Source organism: Sorex araneus, chromosome 11 (assembly GCF_027595985.1).
Source record: "Sorex araneus isolate mSorAra2 chromosome 11, mSorAra2.pri, whole genome shotgun sequence".
NCBI classification, from domain to species: domain Eukaryota; kingdom Metazoa; phylum Chordata; class Mammalia; order Eulipotyphla; family Soricidae; genus Sorex; species Sorex araneus.
In genome coordinates, this window is record NC_073312.1 from 14,050,790 (window position 1) to 14,067,952 (window position 17,163).

At 51.2% G+C, this 17,163-nt stretch overlaps 1 protein-coding gene across 30 annotated transcripts in view; it reads right to left on the reverse strand.

Annotated features, from left to right (window-relative positions):
- The window catches only part of TCF7L2 (transcription factor 7 like 2), a 202,111-nt gene extending 191,622 nt beyond the window's left edge, over positions 1–10,489 (reverse strand). For all 30 annotated transcript variants that reach the window (XR_008627057.1, XR_008627056.1, XM_055119080.1 and 27 more), the window contains exons 1-3: positions 9,795–10,489; positions 9,459–9,525; positions 8,984–9,108 (exon numbers count right to left, since the gene is read on the reverse strand). Coding sequence is in view for 28 of the 30 variants with exons in the window: in XM_055119080.1 (XP_054975055.1) it covers positions 8,984–9,108; positions 9,459–9,525; positions 9,795–9,983 (381 nt within the window). In the remaining 2 variants the exon portion in view is untranslated. The remainder of the gene's footprint in view (positions 1–8,983; positions 9,109–9,458; positions 9,526–9,794) is intronic.
- Between the last annotated feature and the right edge of the window lie 6,674 nt (positions 10,490–17,163).

Sequence of the window (17,163 nt, forward strand, 5' to 3'; positions counted from 1 at the left end):
ACTAGAAAGCCTGGGTCGGTCTTTTCACGGTCTTTTCAGCGGACGTGTCATGCAACGAGGCGGATTTCTGTATTCCTGTTCATTCACCCAGTTGAGGGGGGGGGCAAAGAACGGGCCTTATTTTAAGTTGCAGAAATCACTGCTGCTTTCCCTTTCATTGAAAAAAAAATTCACATCAATCCCCTAAGGGGAATGGGGAGGTGGGGTAGGTGGGGGAGGGACAACCTTGAGGTCACTTCCCTCTCCTAGGGGCTCGCCAAACACCACCTCAAGTTTCATTTCCACTCTATTAGCTTACAAGGCAGAAAGCTTTTTCCTAGGATATCAAGTGTTCTGGAGTCAGACGCAGCAAGAAATACATTCCTGGCCCAAACTTAGGGTCCTGCCTGCCCTTCTAAACAAGTGTAACGGTGTCTCACTTGCTAGGACACTGGCAGTGGCTAATGGGAAACATGAGGCCACACCCTCCCTGCAGAAAAAAACGAAATACCAGACTCGTGATACTGCCCCTCCCCACCACACACACACACACACACACACACACACACACACACACACACACACACACACACACACACACACACACACACACCCCTCAGCCAAAGCAGCCCCTCTGCACTCCCCCCGCCTCCTCCAGAAATGCTGCCATGACAAAAGTCTTGCCTTGAGACAGGAACAGGCTCCCCTCCTGTCTCCGTATTCCATCAAATGTCTATTTACCCTCATTAATTTTTTCTTTTCTTCTCCTCAACCTGAAACCATCAGCTATGAGTCAGAGAAGGATCATTAACTTTTACAGCTTCCATACACATCCACCTACTCACAGCGCTGCCACGGGAAAGAAGTTTTGACTTGCAGCACTGAGACAAAAATCCTCTAGTAAGAGAAAAAAAAGAGGGGGGCAAAATTCCCTTCAAGAAAGTCCTGGGAAATGCTTGGGAGGGGGGGGGCGCTAGTTCTCTGCTCCACCCACTGTTGTATTTTTTTTTTCCCCCACCATGCGCTGCAATCTTTTTGGGAAAATAAAAAAGAAGAGTTTAGATTGAACTTGGTGCTGGCAATAAGCAGTTCTGGGTGGATTTTGGGAGGACAAAATAGATGACTTCCTTTAAACATCAAAATATAACTAAAGATCTTAAAGTGCGGGGTGGGGGGGGGCGGGCGTAGGGGTGAAGGGGAGAGAGTCCATGCACAGGGAGGGCTAAAGCTTACTGTCCTGTTCCCGCAAAGAAACCTACTTCTGGCAGCTGAAGCCAGTGGGCTAAAGTGCTGAGACATGTTCCTCACACCGCATTTTTCATTAAAAGTTGCTACACTAACACTCTCAAAATGATCTCCATCGCTACTCCACTTAGCAGTCACAGCGCTCAACTCATAACGAATTAATTTGCATTAATGTGGGTTTCATGCGTCTTTCCCTGGGTATGCCACTGTGATTCAGGCTTAATAAAACTGACAGGACGATAACACAGTGCCTTTTAGTTCACTTTCCAAAACAAACCCACCCACCCCACAGACCCACACCAACCCTCTCCCACTTTTTTCTTAGGCATTTTGCTAATATATTTAATACATCATAATTGGCCCCGCACGCAGGAACCTAGTTATCTTCTCAGTAAATATTTATGGCATCACTCTTTCCCATTCATTCTGCCTTTTCTTAGGGAATCTCCCTGTAGCCGCCATCTGCAATTCATTGACTTTACAATTTACCACATGTTGGGATGGGAGAGGTCTTAGCTCCATTTGAATCACTACACAAATATGCAAGTGATTTATCGGTTTCAAGCTGAAGTCTGCAAGAGAAGGCCTCCACTTTTCCTGAACATTACTTCTTCTGGCAGACCATGAACAATTACAGTTCGTACTAATTAAGCTCTGTAAATGTGCTGTGCCCTGCTAATGCCTACCAGGCCTCAAATTTATTTTCATGATGCCAAACTTTCGCGAGCCCGGTTTAACTCCTTGGGCGCTGCTGACATGCTTTTTTTCCCCCAGCCCCCACCCCCCCACCCCCCGGGCCCATTTTTCCCGCGCAGGCCAAACTGTCTGAGGCGACTTCACAACCGAAAAAGATTCCAATAAGGACAGGCTGAATTACCAGCCCGAAATCAGATGTGCCTAAGGAAGAAAAACCTATCCTGGGAGAAGCCAAGAACACCGGGGCTGATAACCCGTTCAAAGATCCCTCAGCCCCATCTTTGTAATGAGCTGTTAAGGGATTCATATCTGTCCCTGAGGGCTAGTAAGTTTCTGCATTCCATTGATCGGGAAAATAAAACCTTTCAGGCTCGGTCTTTAAGTTTGGGCTGGAAGGAGGGAAAGATGTGGTCAGAATGGACAGACCCCTGGCCCGGCACCCCACAAAAAAAAAATATATATATATATATACATATATATATACATATATATATATATATCCAGTTGCTGACACCCCCGTGGAAATCTATTCCTCCGAGAAAAGTGATCGGTTTGTCACACACACACACACACACACACACACACACACACACACACACACACACCCCACACACAAAACACATAGCCCCCTTTTTGCAAAATAATTTCCCCTGGGCAGGCAACTGTCTTTCGCTGTCTCATCGAGGACCACAAATGCACCCCCCCCCCGATTTTTCCCAGGGCAGCTCCGAGGAAACCTATCTGTTGGGGAACAGAGTGCCTGCCGTGGTGAGCAACGGAAATCTATTTTCCCTGAGCAGAAAAGGGACTACTAGTCCTCAGAGGAAACTTCCCAAGACACGACCCTTAAAACCCAGATTTTTGTCCTAGCTCCTTATACTTTAAGGGGGAAAAAATATATCTTTCTAATTAGCCAGGAATCTCTTCTGCCTCCCCTGTCTGTCTCCTTTTCTGGAGTGCCCTTCCTCCTACCGGAGCACTTTTCCCAAATGAGTGGCCTTTCCCCTCCGCTGCCTGTCTTGCTCTCTTCTATTAAATTCCTGTAATCAGCTCTCCACACTGCACCCTGCCTTTTTTTCTTTTTTTTTCTTTTTCTTTAAGCCTTGACATCAACTGGTGCCCTGTGCCATGCCCGTCTGTCCTGCCAGCTCGGGGACATCACGGAAATGAAAGAGCAGCCTCTCTCCCGCCAGGCTGCTCGAAACATCCCGAGATTATGCACAGTCACAAGCAAGCAAGAGACTGGCCTCCCCACCCCCCCAAAAAAAAGAGGGTGAAAGAAGTAAAACTGGTGGAAAAGAGGCAAAGACACAAACACCCACGGAGAGCAACTTTGCCCTTGAAAAACAGGCACTTGGGCAAAAGCCTGGCTGAATTTCCATCCCTGGGAGAGCTCCACAAACGTGTACAACAATAGCCTACAGGGGAAGTACAAGTCAGCTGCCAGGGGGTGGGGGGGTGAGACTGGAGAGGTGGGGGACAGAGGAGAGGGGAGGGCAGCATGGGCCAAGTGCCGGCCCCTGGCCCCACCCCCATCCCCTTGCTTATAATTAGTGCGAGAAATCTGAGCTACTGCCAATGTCTGCGGACCTTGAATATTATAAGGCCAACGTGGCGTCAAATATCTTAACATTCATAAGTGTTATGGGCTGTAAATAAAGCCGGGGGATTTATGACCGGGGGCACTTGCCAGCAAAGGACGGGGCACACTGCTCTCAGCAGACCTATTGAGGTGTGAGTTTGCCTCGGGTTGTAAAATTAACCATTTCCTTCACAAATGTGCTCCATTATAAGTCCGAGTTTAAGATTCACTTAAGTGGGGGGAGGGGGGTGTACGGGAACTGGCAACAGCCATTCCCAGAAGCAAACTGAGAGGCCCACACACCCCCAACACACACACACACACACACACACACACACACACACACACACATAGGAAATCAAGGCCTGAAGAATTTGACTTCCCCCCCCAACCCCCCCCATTCAAAACTTCAGAAACATGTCACCTCCAAGCAGTTACAAATGCGGTTAAAAGATATTATCTCATTCCACTTACCAAAGACTAAAAAGCTTACACCTACTTCCTTGGAAAGTGCTTATTTATTTGGCAACTCCACAGTTTAAAACACACACACACACACACACACACACACACACACACACACAAAGGAGTAAATCACTCCAAGCCTGAGCCTCCTTCCCCTCCCCCTATATAATGTCATCTACTTCCTGTGCCGGAGAGAGCATTTGCTAAATCCAGGTTGTCTCATACTTAACTGCCAATAAACCAACTTCCACATAACTTCCAGACAGCTGAGGAAAAGGTCCTCGGAGTTTTAGTCATGGTCCAGAAACACGCGTCCTCACAAAAGTTTGCAGCTGTCCTTTCTCTATACTGCATTTTTAATGGGATTCGGGGGCCCCTATCGTGAAACATCTGACAAAATATAAAATCCACTTGGATCCCTTCGCGTTGACCCACTGTGCGCGGCTATGAGGAAAGCTGCACCAGACCTCACCACTGAGCCGGGGGAAGCACTTTCTGCATGCACACAGGCACCTGGGGAGGGGTTGGGGGTGGGGGGGGGGAGGCAGCATTCAAACCCTGCAAAGACCTCCACGGTCCTCTCTTTAAGAGCACCGCTGCTGGTGCAACGCCTAAAACTCGGGTTGGCTGAAGCCAAGACTGCTTCACTGGCACGCTGAACTGCGCTGCTCACAGAACAGCATTCTGGACCTGCCAGCTCCCCGGAAACCTTCCTGTAACTTTTTCACAGCTTGCTAAGAACCAGAAAGCGGACCAGCTTCCAGCGGTGACTCTACATGAAATCCATATCCGTCAAATTAAAAATCAAGGTGGAAAACGCCGAGCAAGAACCGGGATTGTTTTCCTCCCCAGCCTTTCCCCAATCAAACAGGGGGCATCCGCCAAACAGGGCCCTGCAGCAGCCAAAAGTTTCCCCAAACACTTCTTAGGCTCCCAACCCGCCCCCTGCCATTGTGTCTGGGGTTTCAGCGAGCTTTCATTTCAACCAACTGCAAAGCGCTAGCATATTAAATTTATAATCATTAAAATATGACTTATTGGGTGAATGTTGAGCCCATAATCCATACTGCAGACATTAAACCTCAACCTATAAAGATTAGCACGGCATTAATGCAGTTGCCCTGAGATTGAAATCTAAACATGTTCGCCATAAATATTTCTGAAGGAGATGAAAAACAATTAGCATAAATACCAAAGAAGGGCAAGAACACCTGTTCTTTTTCAGGGCGATAAGCATTTTATTGTTCTCTATTTAAAATGTAATGACCTGTGTAATTACAGTAATATTACATTGTTATGTAGGGGCCTGGAATGTCACACTTTGAAAAGTGTTGTCAAAACAATCAGGGCTAAAGTGGGGAGGGGGCGGAGGAGAGGACCAGGGGAGGACCACCATTAACCCTTCACACTCCGCGCTCTCCAGCTTTTGTATTAAGGAAGGATTATGTTGTTTGAATGAGGAGAAAACATCCCATTTTCACGAGCCAGAAAGACAAGTTGTTGCCCGGCTACGTAAAAGCCCAGTGAACAGGCCGCTCTGGGTTTCCTTGAAATGCTCGGTTCCAAGTTGAAAAATGAATTCAAGCTGCTGCTTATTTATTTGTTCAAACTAGTAGCAAATAGCTCGGTTTAAAAAAAAAAAAATGACTTTGGAAAACGGAAGATTTCGAGTTCGAAAAACCAACTCCCGAAAGAGAAATTTCACGACTAACTGGAATGGTCACCACCTTATACCTATTTCTCCTGTTTGGCGGAGGGGAAAAAACAGCAATGGACACTGACTTTTTCCTACCACCTTCCAGATGGGAAAAGTATTCTTATCTTTAGTATACAAATGCTCCCTCCATTGTAATATGTGTGCTCCTTCCCTGCCCAGATATTCTCTTAATGCACCTTTGTATTTGAATCTGCCTGGTTAAAAAAGCCATCCCTAGGACTGTATCAAAGGCGAAATTAACGATATCTTCAGTGTATCAGACACGCAGACATCTTGGTCATTTTAAAACTATTACTCTATCAATCTTCACAGCGTCTCCAGCAATGAAAGCATTATTCTTGGGAGAATGACATTATTCACCATCAGCCGCCTGAATGACACTACATTCTTAAGGAGAAGAGCGGAAAGCGGGGTTCCAAAGAGTTGGCTTTCTAAAGGATGCAGCTGCTTACAGGTACCTTCAAGTAACAGACAATGTTTCCCACCAACAAGGAGGGCTGGGAAAAGAATAAATAAAGAGACCTCTGCCTGCCCCCCCCCCCCCAAAAAACACACTGCAGCACTGAGAATTTCGGATGAGCATAAAAAGCCCGCTCTCTTGCCTATGGATTCCTCCGGCAGCTGTATCAAATCCGGAATTGCAAGCTGGCGCTGCGATCGAAAACGTCAGGAGTGACACACAACAGCCTCCCATCCTCATTTCCACTGGTCTGTGCAGCCCAAATAAATAACTTTAATTTGGGAGCACATAATCTAAGCCAGGTAACAGGAAGGAAGCAGAGGCGGGGCACGCGAAGATGTATGTGAGTGTTTGACATGCAAATACTGAAATTGCCTACTGAGTTCAGATCTGTCTTCTCAAACTCAATCTGATGTCACAGCACGCGGCCACCCGCTATGTCCACAATTAAAATAACTAGGAGCTAGCTATTCCTATAATGCCCACCAAGGGGACACGGAACGTCGTGGCGCCTCCCTTTTCGCACCGGGAAATCATTTATTTGCCTTTCACAGTTCCCCTGTATCTCTAATTACACCACAAACACAACTCTTCAAGTTTTAGGGGACTCTAAGATAAGCAGCCAGGGAGTCACAGCCAGGGAGTCTCGCAAAGGGCCAGCAGCCCGGCAAGCCGGCCACCGCAGCCTTTCAGATGGCTGAGTGGGTTTTTAAATAAAACCAAGGGAGGCTTCCGTGCAAGGAGGGGAGGTAAGAAATTCTCAGGGTTACTCTGCACTGTTGTTGGATCGGGCTGGCCAGGCCAACAGCCCTGAGAGCCAGTGAAACGCTCCCGGTTTAAGATTCCCACAAGCTCTCAATGGGAAAAATTTTTAATTTTTTTTTTTAAATACGAAAGAGCTGGGCTGTGCTTCTCTCCAACTGCAGCCGGGTGGCCAGGGGCTGCCCGCTGCTAGAGCCGGTAGGGCTGAGTCGCAGAGCAGAAGCCCTGGCACCCCAGCGGCAGCGGCATGGTGAGGGGTGGCAGGGGGGATAATTTTTTTTCTTTTCTGGCTATAATAAAAAAAAAAATGACCGGTCTAGCATGCCCTTGTCATTTTTTTTTTTAACCCGGGCCCAAAAAACAAGTCAAACCTGATAGTTAATATTTTAATGCTTAAAAACACTTGTAGATCTGATCGACTCCGGCCAGCAAGCCTTTGGCCATTAGCACCGCGGCTGAACACTGGGTGCATTATTTCAAATCGCTATCTCGAGTTACCCAAAGAGAAGAAACAAAACTAGTGTGTGTAAATACAGGGTGGAGGGGCGGGGAGGGGGGGGGAGAAAGTGGGGGTGGGGGGGAAAACCAAAGCAGAGAACCGGGCAGAACTGACAAGCCCGGAAACCGGGCACAAACGTCCAGAGATTCGTAATTCAGGCTTTGGCCGGGGCGAGCGCGCGGGGGGCGGGGGTTCAGGGCGAGGGCAGGGGCAGAGGCCGGTCCGGAGAGGGGATGAACCTTATTAATGAATGTCAGGAGTGGGCGCGGGCCGCCAGCGACGAGCAACACCCCGCGCTGTCCCCGGAGCCCCGGAGTCGGCGGGACCCGGTCGAGAGAGCGGCCGCTCACCGCTCTGGAGGCCAAGGCGCCCGGGGTCTCCCTCACCCTCTGCAGCCCCTAGGGCTCCTACACCCTCGGGGGGTGGCCTGACCCCACCCCCAGGGCCCACCGAGGGTCTCCTCCGAAGCCGGCGAGCGCAGACCTCCTCGCTACAAACGCCTAGGCACCAAAACTCCCTTTTAACACACACACCCCGAGTCCGCAAAGAGGAGGCCATCCGGGCTGCACACCAACCCCAAACCCCGGCCGTGGGGGGCTCCCCGGCCCCCCGAGAGCGGGCAGCCGCAGGCCAGTGCGCCCAGAACGCAGAGCCCTCGGCGCCCGAGGCCCTGCGGGGTGACCCAAGGCAGGTGGGGGGCGGAATATAGACTCCCAGAGACCCCCCCAAGTTTGCAGACTTGGCAGCTGGGGGAGCGCGACCTTGCTGGGGGCCAGGGGGGAGGGGACCCCGAGAGCCGGCGAGGGGCAGTCGGACACTAAGCAGATCAGTGGCCAGCAGGGCCGGCCGAGGCGTCGGGGCAGGGCCCGGGGCCCCGCGCGCGCCCAACTCCGGCGCCCGGAGGAAAATCCGCAGCCCCCGGGCAGCCCGCGCGCGCCGGGCGCAGCACAGCCTCTGCCGGGCCCCGGCAGCCAAGGGGTTAAGCGGGGAAAGCCCAAGACGGCCCAGAAGAGGGAAGGAAGAGAGGGAGAGAGAGAGAGAGAGAGAGCGAGGGAGCGAAAAGAAAAGAGCCACACAGTCCTCTTCCCAGGGCGGAGGAAGAAATCACCACCAGCACCAGCACCACCGGCGCCGGCACCGGCACCAGCAAGCAGCACCCCTGCGGGAGGGGGGCAACCTGGGCAGCATTTTTTTAAAAAAAGGGGGGGCAGGGAGGAAAAAGGGCAAGAAAAAAAAAGTTCTGCTGCTTTCCGCGCAACAAACCTCCTCTCCCAACCCCCCACTTCCCACCCCATCTAACCCCCCCCAGCGCCGCCGCCGCAACACCCCCCCCCCCGAGAGCCCTGCCGAGCCGGGGCGGGAGGGGGGGGGTCCCCCAACACCCCGAGGCGGCAGCCCCCTGAAAGCGAGAACATGGCGAAGTGCAAACAAACGCCGGCCACAAAAGGCAGAAAAGTTTGCCGAGTTTGCGGGCCGGCCGGGCCCGGGCGGGGGAGGGGCGCGCGGGGGGAGGGGCGGGGAGGGGCGCGGCGGGGCGGGCGGGGGCCGCATGCGGGGCGGCGGCGGGCGGGCACTTACGGTCCGGGCGGTGGGCGAGAGCGATCCGTTGGGGAGGTAGGGGCTCGTCAGGTCGGGGATCATGATGAAGGGGTAGCCGGGATACGGTGGCCCCTTAAAGAGCCCTCCATCTTGCCTCTTGGCCGCTAACATGGCGGGGCGGCGAGGGCGCGGCGGGAGAGACCGGGAGAAACTTTTTTAGAGCGTGGCCCGAGTGGCCGGCCGCCCCCCCCCGCCCCCCAGCACACGCACACGCACACACACACACACACACACGCACATGCACACGCATGCACACGCACACGCGCGCACACGCGGGCCCCGCGCGGGGCTCCCCGCCGGCCCGGAGCTCGGGGCTGCGGGGCGCGGGGGGCCTCGGGGCCCGGCGGGGTTAGATGGTGGCGGGGAGGGGAGTGGGGGGTGGGGGGCGGGTAGGGGTGGGGGGTGCCGGTGCCAGTCCCCGGGGTGCGGCGCGGGGCGCGCGGGGCGTACTCACCTTCTTCCAAACTTTCCCGGGATTTGTCTCGGAAACTTTCGGAGCGAGGCGGAGGCCGTCTTTCCGCCTTCCCGGAGAGGCAGAGGTGGGCGAGGGCGAGGGGCAACGCCGGAGAGAAGGGGGCATCGGCGGGAGCGGGGGGCACGGGGGTGGGGGGGGAGAAAAACAGGGTTACAAGTTTCTGCCGCGGTGCACACCGCCACGCACACGGCGCCCGGCCCCGCCGCCGCCGCCGCCGCCCCCCGGCCCCGGTTTCTCCCCGGGAAGCCCCATTTGCCAAAGCCCTGGGAAATAGATTTCCAAACCCCCACCGGCCCGAGGGGCTTTTTTTCCTACCTCGGAATCGGAGGAGCTGTTTTGATTCGTTTCTGATTCATTGACTAGAGACGATTTGACATCAGCTAAATCCCTCTCGGCCGAGGAGTTTTCGGAGCTCTTCTCCTCCTGCTCGCCCTCGTCTTTGAAGGAAATCAGTTCGTCGTTGGCGCCTAGGTCATCTCCTCCACCGCCGTTCAGCTGCGGCATTTTTTTTCACCCACCAGCAGCAATTTTGGAAGAAAAATGAAGGAGGAAGAAAAGCCAAAAAAAAAAAATCCCCCAAAAAAGTTTCCCCCCCCAAAAAAAAAAAAAAAAGATTTTGCAAGAAAAAGACGAGTCCAAGGTGAACTTTTTTTTTTCCTCTGCTTTGGGGTCTTTTTCTCCTGGGGAGGGGAAAGAGGGAGGAGGGGAGGGGAAAGGGGGGGAGATCTTCTGCACGCGTGAGTTTAGGTTTCTTTTTTTCGCTCGTTCCCAAGGATCCGATCAATGTGCAAAAAAATAATAAATAAAAAAAAAGGGGGGTAAAAAAAAAAACACCAACAACAACAAGAAGTCAGATATAAAGAGCAAAGGGGGGGGAAGCCGAAGATACAGGAGGAGCTCGTGCCGCTCGGATTTGAGTGAGTTGAAGTTAGACTGAGAGCTTTTCAGTTCAAAGGCGGCGCTGATTGACAGATAGAAAAAGGGGGATCGAAATCCGGAGGAACGGAGTAGTCTGGGAGCGGAGATTATTGACAGGGCGAGAGGAACACACTCGCTTAATGAGATGCCGGGGGGCGGGGCCGGGCCGGTGACGTGTGCATAAATAAACAGCCGGGGTGGGCGGGGCGGGGGCGGCTAACAATGATCCTTTCGGGCGCCGGGAGAGGGAGGAGGGAGGGGAGGAGGGGGAGCGGCGCAGGGAGGAGTGTGCAGGGGGAGCGGCCTGCCTGCGCCTGGGCTGTATGTGTGTGTGTGTGTGTGTGTTTGTGTGTGCGCTTGTGTGTGTGTGTGTGTGTGTGCGCGCGCGCGCGCGCTGTGTGTGAGTGTGTGTGTGTGTGTGTGTGTGTGTGTCCGACCTAGGGGACCCGGGCTGGCTCCGGGAGGGCGGGGGTTGGAGGTGGGGGGCGGGGGGGGCGGCTTCAGAAAGACAATGCGGGGTGGGAGAGGAGGGGAAAAGGGGGTGGCGACCGAGTCAGGAATCCGCGCTCGGGAAGGCGGAAGGAAAGCCCACTCGGGGGGCGGGGATGGGGAGAGGCCCAGGGAAAAAGTGCACTTTAGAAATATTAGAAATTAGGCTGCAAGCTGGGGGGGAGGCGGGGGGAGGAGGAAAGTGCGGTGGCACGGGGCAGCGCTCGAGTGGGTGAGCCTGCAGTGAAATCAGCCGCCCTGGGGCGGGATGGAACAGAAGTGGTGAGAAGGAGAGAGCAGCCCTGCACTTTGGGGGAGCCCCGGGAAGTGGGGCGGCCTGGCCCAAGTTCCTGGTCAGCTGCAGTGAAAGGAACTATTAACCCACGCTGCCTCCCCGCCCCTTTTTGTTTATTAATAGTGAATCGTTTCATTAAGTGTTAAGGCTCTGGAGAATAAATATGCCAGTGTGACTTTTTTTTCATCCCCCCACCCACCAAATAAATAAATAAATAAATAAATAAAATACTGTAGAACTCGTCGTGAATGGACATTATAAATATCCTGGGGTGCCGAGGGGAGATACGTGATTCTTCTCTATGTACAGGGGATCTTTTTGTTTTGTTTTTAAACTGCCATCCGAGGTGGTAGGAAGTGAGTAAAGATTCAAAGTCCTTTCTGACTTGGTAGGCGCAAGTTTGGGCGTTAACACGCCAGGGAAAATAAAACTGAAAGTTCATCAACCTTGGATCAGAGAGACTGGAGTCCTTCTCAAAGGGGGTCCAAGCCATGAATCCCCAAGGACCAACCCCGTAATCAAGGTGCAGATGCCCCCCCTCCGGGCCTGGACACTGTTAGCCTGGAGGCTGCTGAACTGAGAGGGAGGAGATGGGAAATTGGGCTAGAAAGCTGCTATTTGTTGATTTTCAGGCACTTGCCTGAGGGTCAGTTAATTGCTACAAAGTGGGGAACACAATTATGTGCAAGGGGCAAAGGCCTGCTGCCCTCACAGTATTCCTGGAAGAAGCAAAACCACCTCTTTAGCAACTATCCCTTGAGAAGTGGGAAAAGGGGGGCAAAAGTGGAGAAAGGGGGGGGGTGGAAATTAGCAAATTGTCTATTAGAAACAGGGTTGGTCAAGAGTCCATGATGTATAAAGTGTCCCGTTCATCCCTGGTGGGTGGGGGTGGGCCTCTAACTTGCTTTTCACTCAACTTGGTTCATCCTTATCTGAGGTTTCCAAAAGAAAGTGAATTTACCATGTAATAATTTAGAGAGTTTTGGGGTTTCAGCAAAACTGTTTCAGAGGCGAGGGGCTCAGAATGCTAAAAATAATGATACCAAGATTGACAAGGCCAATGAATTCCCCTGCACAGGGAAAAATTCACAACCGCATTTGCACACGAAAGAGTAAGATAAGGCAAAATAAAAAAAATGGAGGTGGGGGGCACAGAAGAGAATCACTGTAACTCCCAACTTTAATATTAATCAGAAGTAGGGTGAGAAGGAGCCTGAAAAGAAGTAAAACAAATGTGTACATTTAATCAGACAGGATTGCATAGGATACAAAGCACAGGGCTAATTAGTCTCAGCAGGTAGGACTAACCTTCAGACTTCATAAATAAATAAGGCGGGCGCAGTGTCTGAGAGGGAGTGGAGACAGAAAGGGGATTATTTCAAGACACCAAGTAAAAACATGAAGAATGAAATGCTTCACTGTTAAATCCGTGTACAAATGGATTTAACAGTTTCCTTTTTTTCACTTGCTTGCCTTTAGATTTACACATTTAGCAAGTGTCCATACCTCTTCACACTTGCTAATTGTCACCTGTATACTTAGTGTGACTGAATCTGTCTGTGTACAACACAGGGCTTCCCTAAGACCCATCGTAAGAGCTTATTTAGACTGGAACACATTTATAGTAACTCAATTTTATGGCAATTTCTTTGTCCTGTGCAGTGGTTTGTGGGTTTTGTTTTTTTTCCCCTAACCTAACAGATCTGAATGAAGTTGGATAATGAGGTGCTCTCTGCCCCACAGGACTACCTGGCTCCTAAAAGCTCATAATTATTTATACTGCATAGCGATTCAAAAGCAGGTGCTTACATTGCTTTTAACATTCTGGACAACATTGGTATCGTATCGCAATACTGAGGATTCCCAGTGATTAGTGGGGACCTCGTCCATTCGGACATATCCCTATACTTCTCATTCAGAAGAAAAACTCTTGGATTTTTCCTTCGTTAAATCACGGGTTTAATTAAGCAATTAAAAGTTATTCCATAATAGCTCAAGTGCCACATTTAATTTCATTGCTTAGTGCCATAAAAAAAAAAAGGCTTGGGAAGCCAGCCAGCAATACCTTAGAGGGTCTGTAGCCCCCAGTCTCCGAATAAGTGTTAGATGGAGCCAGGAAGGGGTGAGGGGGAGGGAGCGGAAGGTATGAGTGGAGCTGCAGTTGGCAAAAGGAAGGTAATGTGGTTTTTATAGGTCAGGTTGGCTCACATGTAGCCCTGGGGTGTGTAGATTTGGGTGGGAAATAGTTCTTGTATTTTTTTTTTTTAATCTCCCTCCCTTCCCTTGTTATAGTCACCGGGATTTGCATACAGCCCTGGCTGGGAGTCACACTCCGGGCTGTGATACTTGCACACTGCATGGTGGTGCTGAGCTTTGTGACCCTTTGGTCGCTGTGCTTGCACACCTGCTCACCAGAGGTTGTACTTCCTGGCCATGGCACTGGAGCGTCTTTTTATTTGCAGTGCTTGCTGGGGGGTCGCACCCCACTTAGTGGGGCTCGAACACCTGTGAGGCTGCTGGAAATTGCTCGAGGCACTGCGGGTACAGACAGTAGAAGCTACCAGGCTCAAAGAAGATAGCAATCAGGATTGCACATTCTGCATGTGGGATGCCCGGGAACTAAACTCATAACCACTGGCTTGCCAGGCAGGTGCTTTCAGGGTCCCGCGCTCTTCCTCATGTGCACGTGCCTCACGAATGAAAGGCAGGTGCTGAAGGACAGCCTGAGTCCAAGAACGCCACACTCTGCCCAAGAACAGGGGTTCTGGAAACGAGAGGAGGAACCAAGCCAGTTCTGACTTTGCCTAAGTCAGGTTGTTTGGCTACTGTGGTCTCTGCTTGTCAAAAGATGGAGGAGAAACTGAGACCTCTTCCCTTGGACCCTTTCCCAGGGACCGACCCACGTCCTGAGCTCCTGGTAGACTCACCCTCAGCCATCCTGTTCCACGTCCTCCATGTCCCTGCCACGCCTTCAGCACCTTCACTACTATGGCCTCCTCCCCTCGGCTGTCCGTCTCTCTCAAAAATCTCTGTGGACCTATGTTGAAAATAGTCATCATCATTTTTCCTTTAAAATTGCAGTGATTGGGGCCGAAGCGATAGCACAGCGGGTAGGGTGTTTGCCTTGCACGCGGCCCACCCAGGTTCGAATCCCCGGCATCCCATATGGTCCCCCGAGCACCGCCAGGAGTAATTCCTGAGTGCAGAGCCAGGAGTAAACCCTGTGCATCGCTGGGTGTGACCCAAAAAGCAAAAAAAAAAAAATAGTCATCATCATTTTCCTTTAAAATTGCAGTGATTGAGGCCGAAGCAAGAGCACAGCGGATAGGGGGTTTGCCTTGCACGAGGCCCACCCAGGTTCGAATCCCCGGCATCCCATATGGTCCCCCAAGCACTGCCGGGAGCAATTCCTGAGTGCAAAGCCAGGAGTAACCCCTGAGCATGGCTGGGTGTGACACAAAAAAATAAAATAAAATAAAATAAAATAAAATTGCAGTGATTAGAGACAAGAGAAAGAGGAGGCACGAAGGCACATCAAGTAAAGCACCTGTTTTCCACATAGCCAACCTGGATTGGATCCCCACTACCCACTAGCGGGGTCCCCTGAGCTCTGTCAGGAGTGATCCCTGAGCACAGACCAGGAATAAGCCCTGAGCACTGCTGGGTGTCGCCCCAAGGCCAAAAAAAATTTTTTTTTAAAGAAATAAAGGGGGGAGTAAAAAGGTGAGGAGGTGCTCTTTCTCCCAGGGCTACTTCCTGCTCCATCCTGTTTGGGAAATCTGAAGGACATTTCCATGTATGTCAATCCCAATCCCAAGGAGTTGTCCGTGCGGGATCTATCCAATTCTCTCCAAAATACAGGGATTGGTTTAAAGGGAAGGGCAGAAATGGGCCGTAGGTGTATTATCCACGTGCCTGAGACCCACGTGACAGGTGAAACGGTTGCATTGAGTTTTTCTTTTTTCTTAGGTCCTTTGAACACTCAGAAAGTTCTTGAATCCATTGTTTCGGTCCACACCCCGGTTGTGGTAACAGGTCCAGCAACACACCAACAAAAAAAAGTCAGCCTATGTTGAGTGAAACTGGACTTGGGGGTTTTGGAGAAGGGAGGAACATCTGCACAGATTCGGTGGGCAAGGAAGAATGGGTGCTGACAGCAACTGTTACTCAGCTCCCACAAGCACGCACCAAGTCTACCAAATTCCCCTGGCAGCGAGGCATGCACACACGTGTTCCAAGACATGTTCTGTGTGATTGTTCTTTAAAGATCCAGGCTCTCAGGTTGGAATTTATCTGTGCAGGGGCACACACCATGCAGAAGGACCAAAAAAAAAAAAAAACGTCTGGAGACATAAGGAAGCTATAAGATCGGGAAATGTTTCGAAGCCAAAGTCCTGATTCCACTGTGAGATGTTCTGTTTGCTTTTGTCTGCGTAGGTGATGGCTCCTTATTTGGACCTTGAGGGAAGCTCCTCCCTTAGCCAACATAGGAACACTAAAAATCAGATGCTGGAGAGTTCAACCTTCTCAGGAGGAAGAGATCAGCCAAAAAAAAAAAAAAACAAAAACAAAAAAAAAACCCCACTCTCCAGCCTGCCTTGCACTTCCCTCTGCAGAGAATCTGTCCAGGGACTTGAAAAGGCACGCACCCTCTCCCGAGCCCCCTCAGCACCCCTGCTCTGGCCTGGCGTTCTTTCTGAACTGTCTGGTTTGATCTCCTTGCTAATGACAGGTCCAGGATAATAAAATGACGATAATGCCTCCTGATGGAGGGTAGACGCAGACACGTGTGCTTGTACCAGGCCTCCTTCCCGCCTTCACATGCTGATCACTTCCCAGCATAGGTGTGTGTGACAGGCGCCGCCTTTCCGAAGCCATCAGTCCTCCATAAACATCCCTTTCTTATTGACAAGACGTCTTTTAACCCTAATCGTAATGGAAGAAGGCCAATAAAGGAAACATTTACTGCATAACTTGCCTTATTTTGGAGTGGTGTGCGAGTTCTTTCTAGCGAGCTCTCGAAGATGTTTTCGGCCTAATTTGCTCCCTAGAAATTTCGCTTGCTACAGTTCTACGTCTATGACGTTTTATTGCCTGGAGCCAAGTCTGCATAAGAACTTTCTTTAAGATACACTTATCCTAATGCCAGGCTACAGGAACCGGCTGCTTGATGCTGAATTATTTGTGCTACCCCATACACAGGGCAGAGACCTCCCTACAGTCATTGCCATCGGGTAGGTCTAAATGTTTGAGAAGAGGGAGGGGGAGAGGCAGGGAAAAGGTGAAAAAGTTTCATGGAGGTTGATTCAGCCCAAGTCTTCAGAATGAATGATTGCCATAGTGTGTACTTAACATATCAAAATGCCCGAGGTTTCAGTTTCTTTTCTTTTCTTCTCTTTTCACGTAGCCCCTTTCCACCATTTCTTGGGAAGCATCTTTGCTCCCCACCCCACCCCCACTGTTATGGTCAGAAAACGTTGTAGATTCCACACGCCACAAGCACCTCGCACAAAGAAATTGGGCATACTAGAGGTGGAGAGCTCGTGAGCCCGCCCTGGGCAGTCTCGCCAAAAGCAATCTCTGTTCGAGGCACCACCAAGCAGGTGAAATTTCAGAAGCAGACAATCCCATTGTTCCCGTTGGTAATTCATCTAGGTGTGGGTCGACACACCTGCCTCTGGCCCAAAGCATCACGGGATACAGGAGGAGAGGACCCGAGGAGTCTCCCCGGGCTGGCCAGACTGATGTTCCGGCTTCGTTCCCCTGGGAAGCCACCATTGTCTTGAGGCCTCAGCCTGCCCTTTTGGAGGTCCTGCATCCAGGTTCATCCCAGGTGGTATATGAATAAACTGACCCCCACGGGCCAGAGAGATAGTATAGTGGGTAGGGCGCATGCCTCACAAGTGGCTGAGATAGGTTCTGTTCCCAGCGTCCCTGAAGGTCCCTTGAGTACCACCAGGAGTAATTCCTTAATGCAGAGCC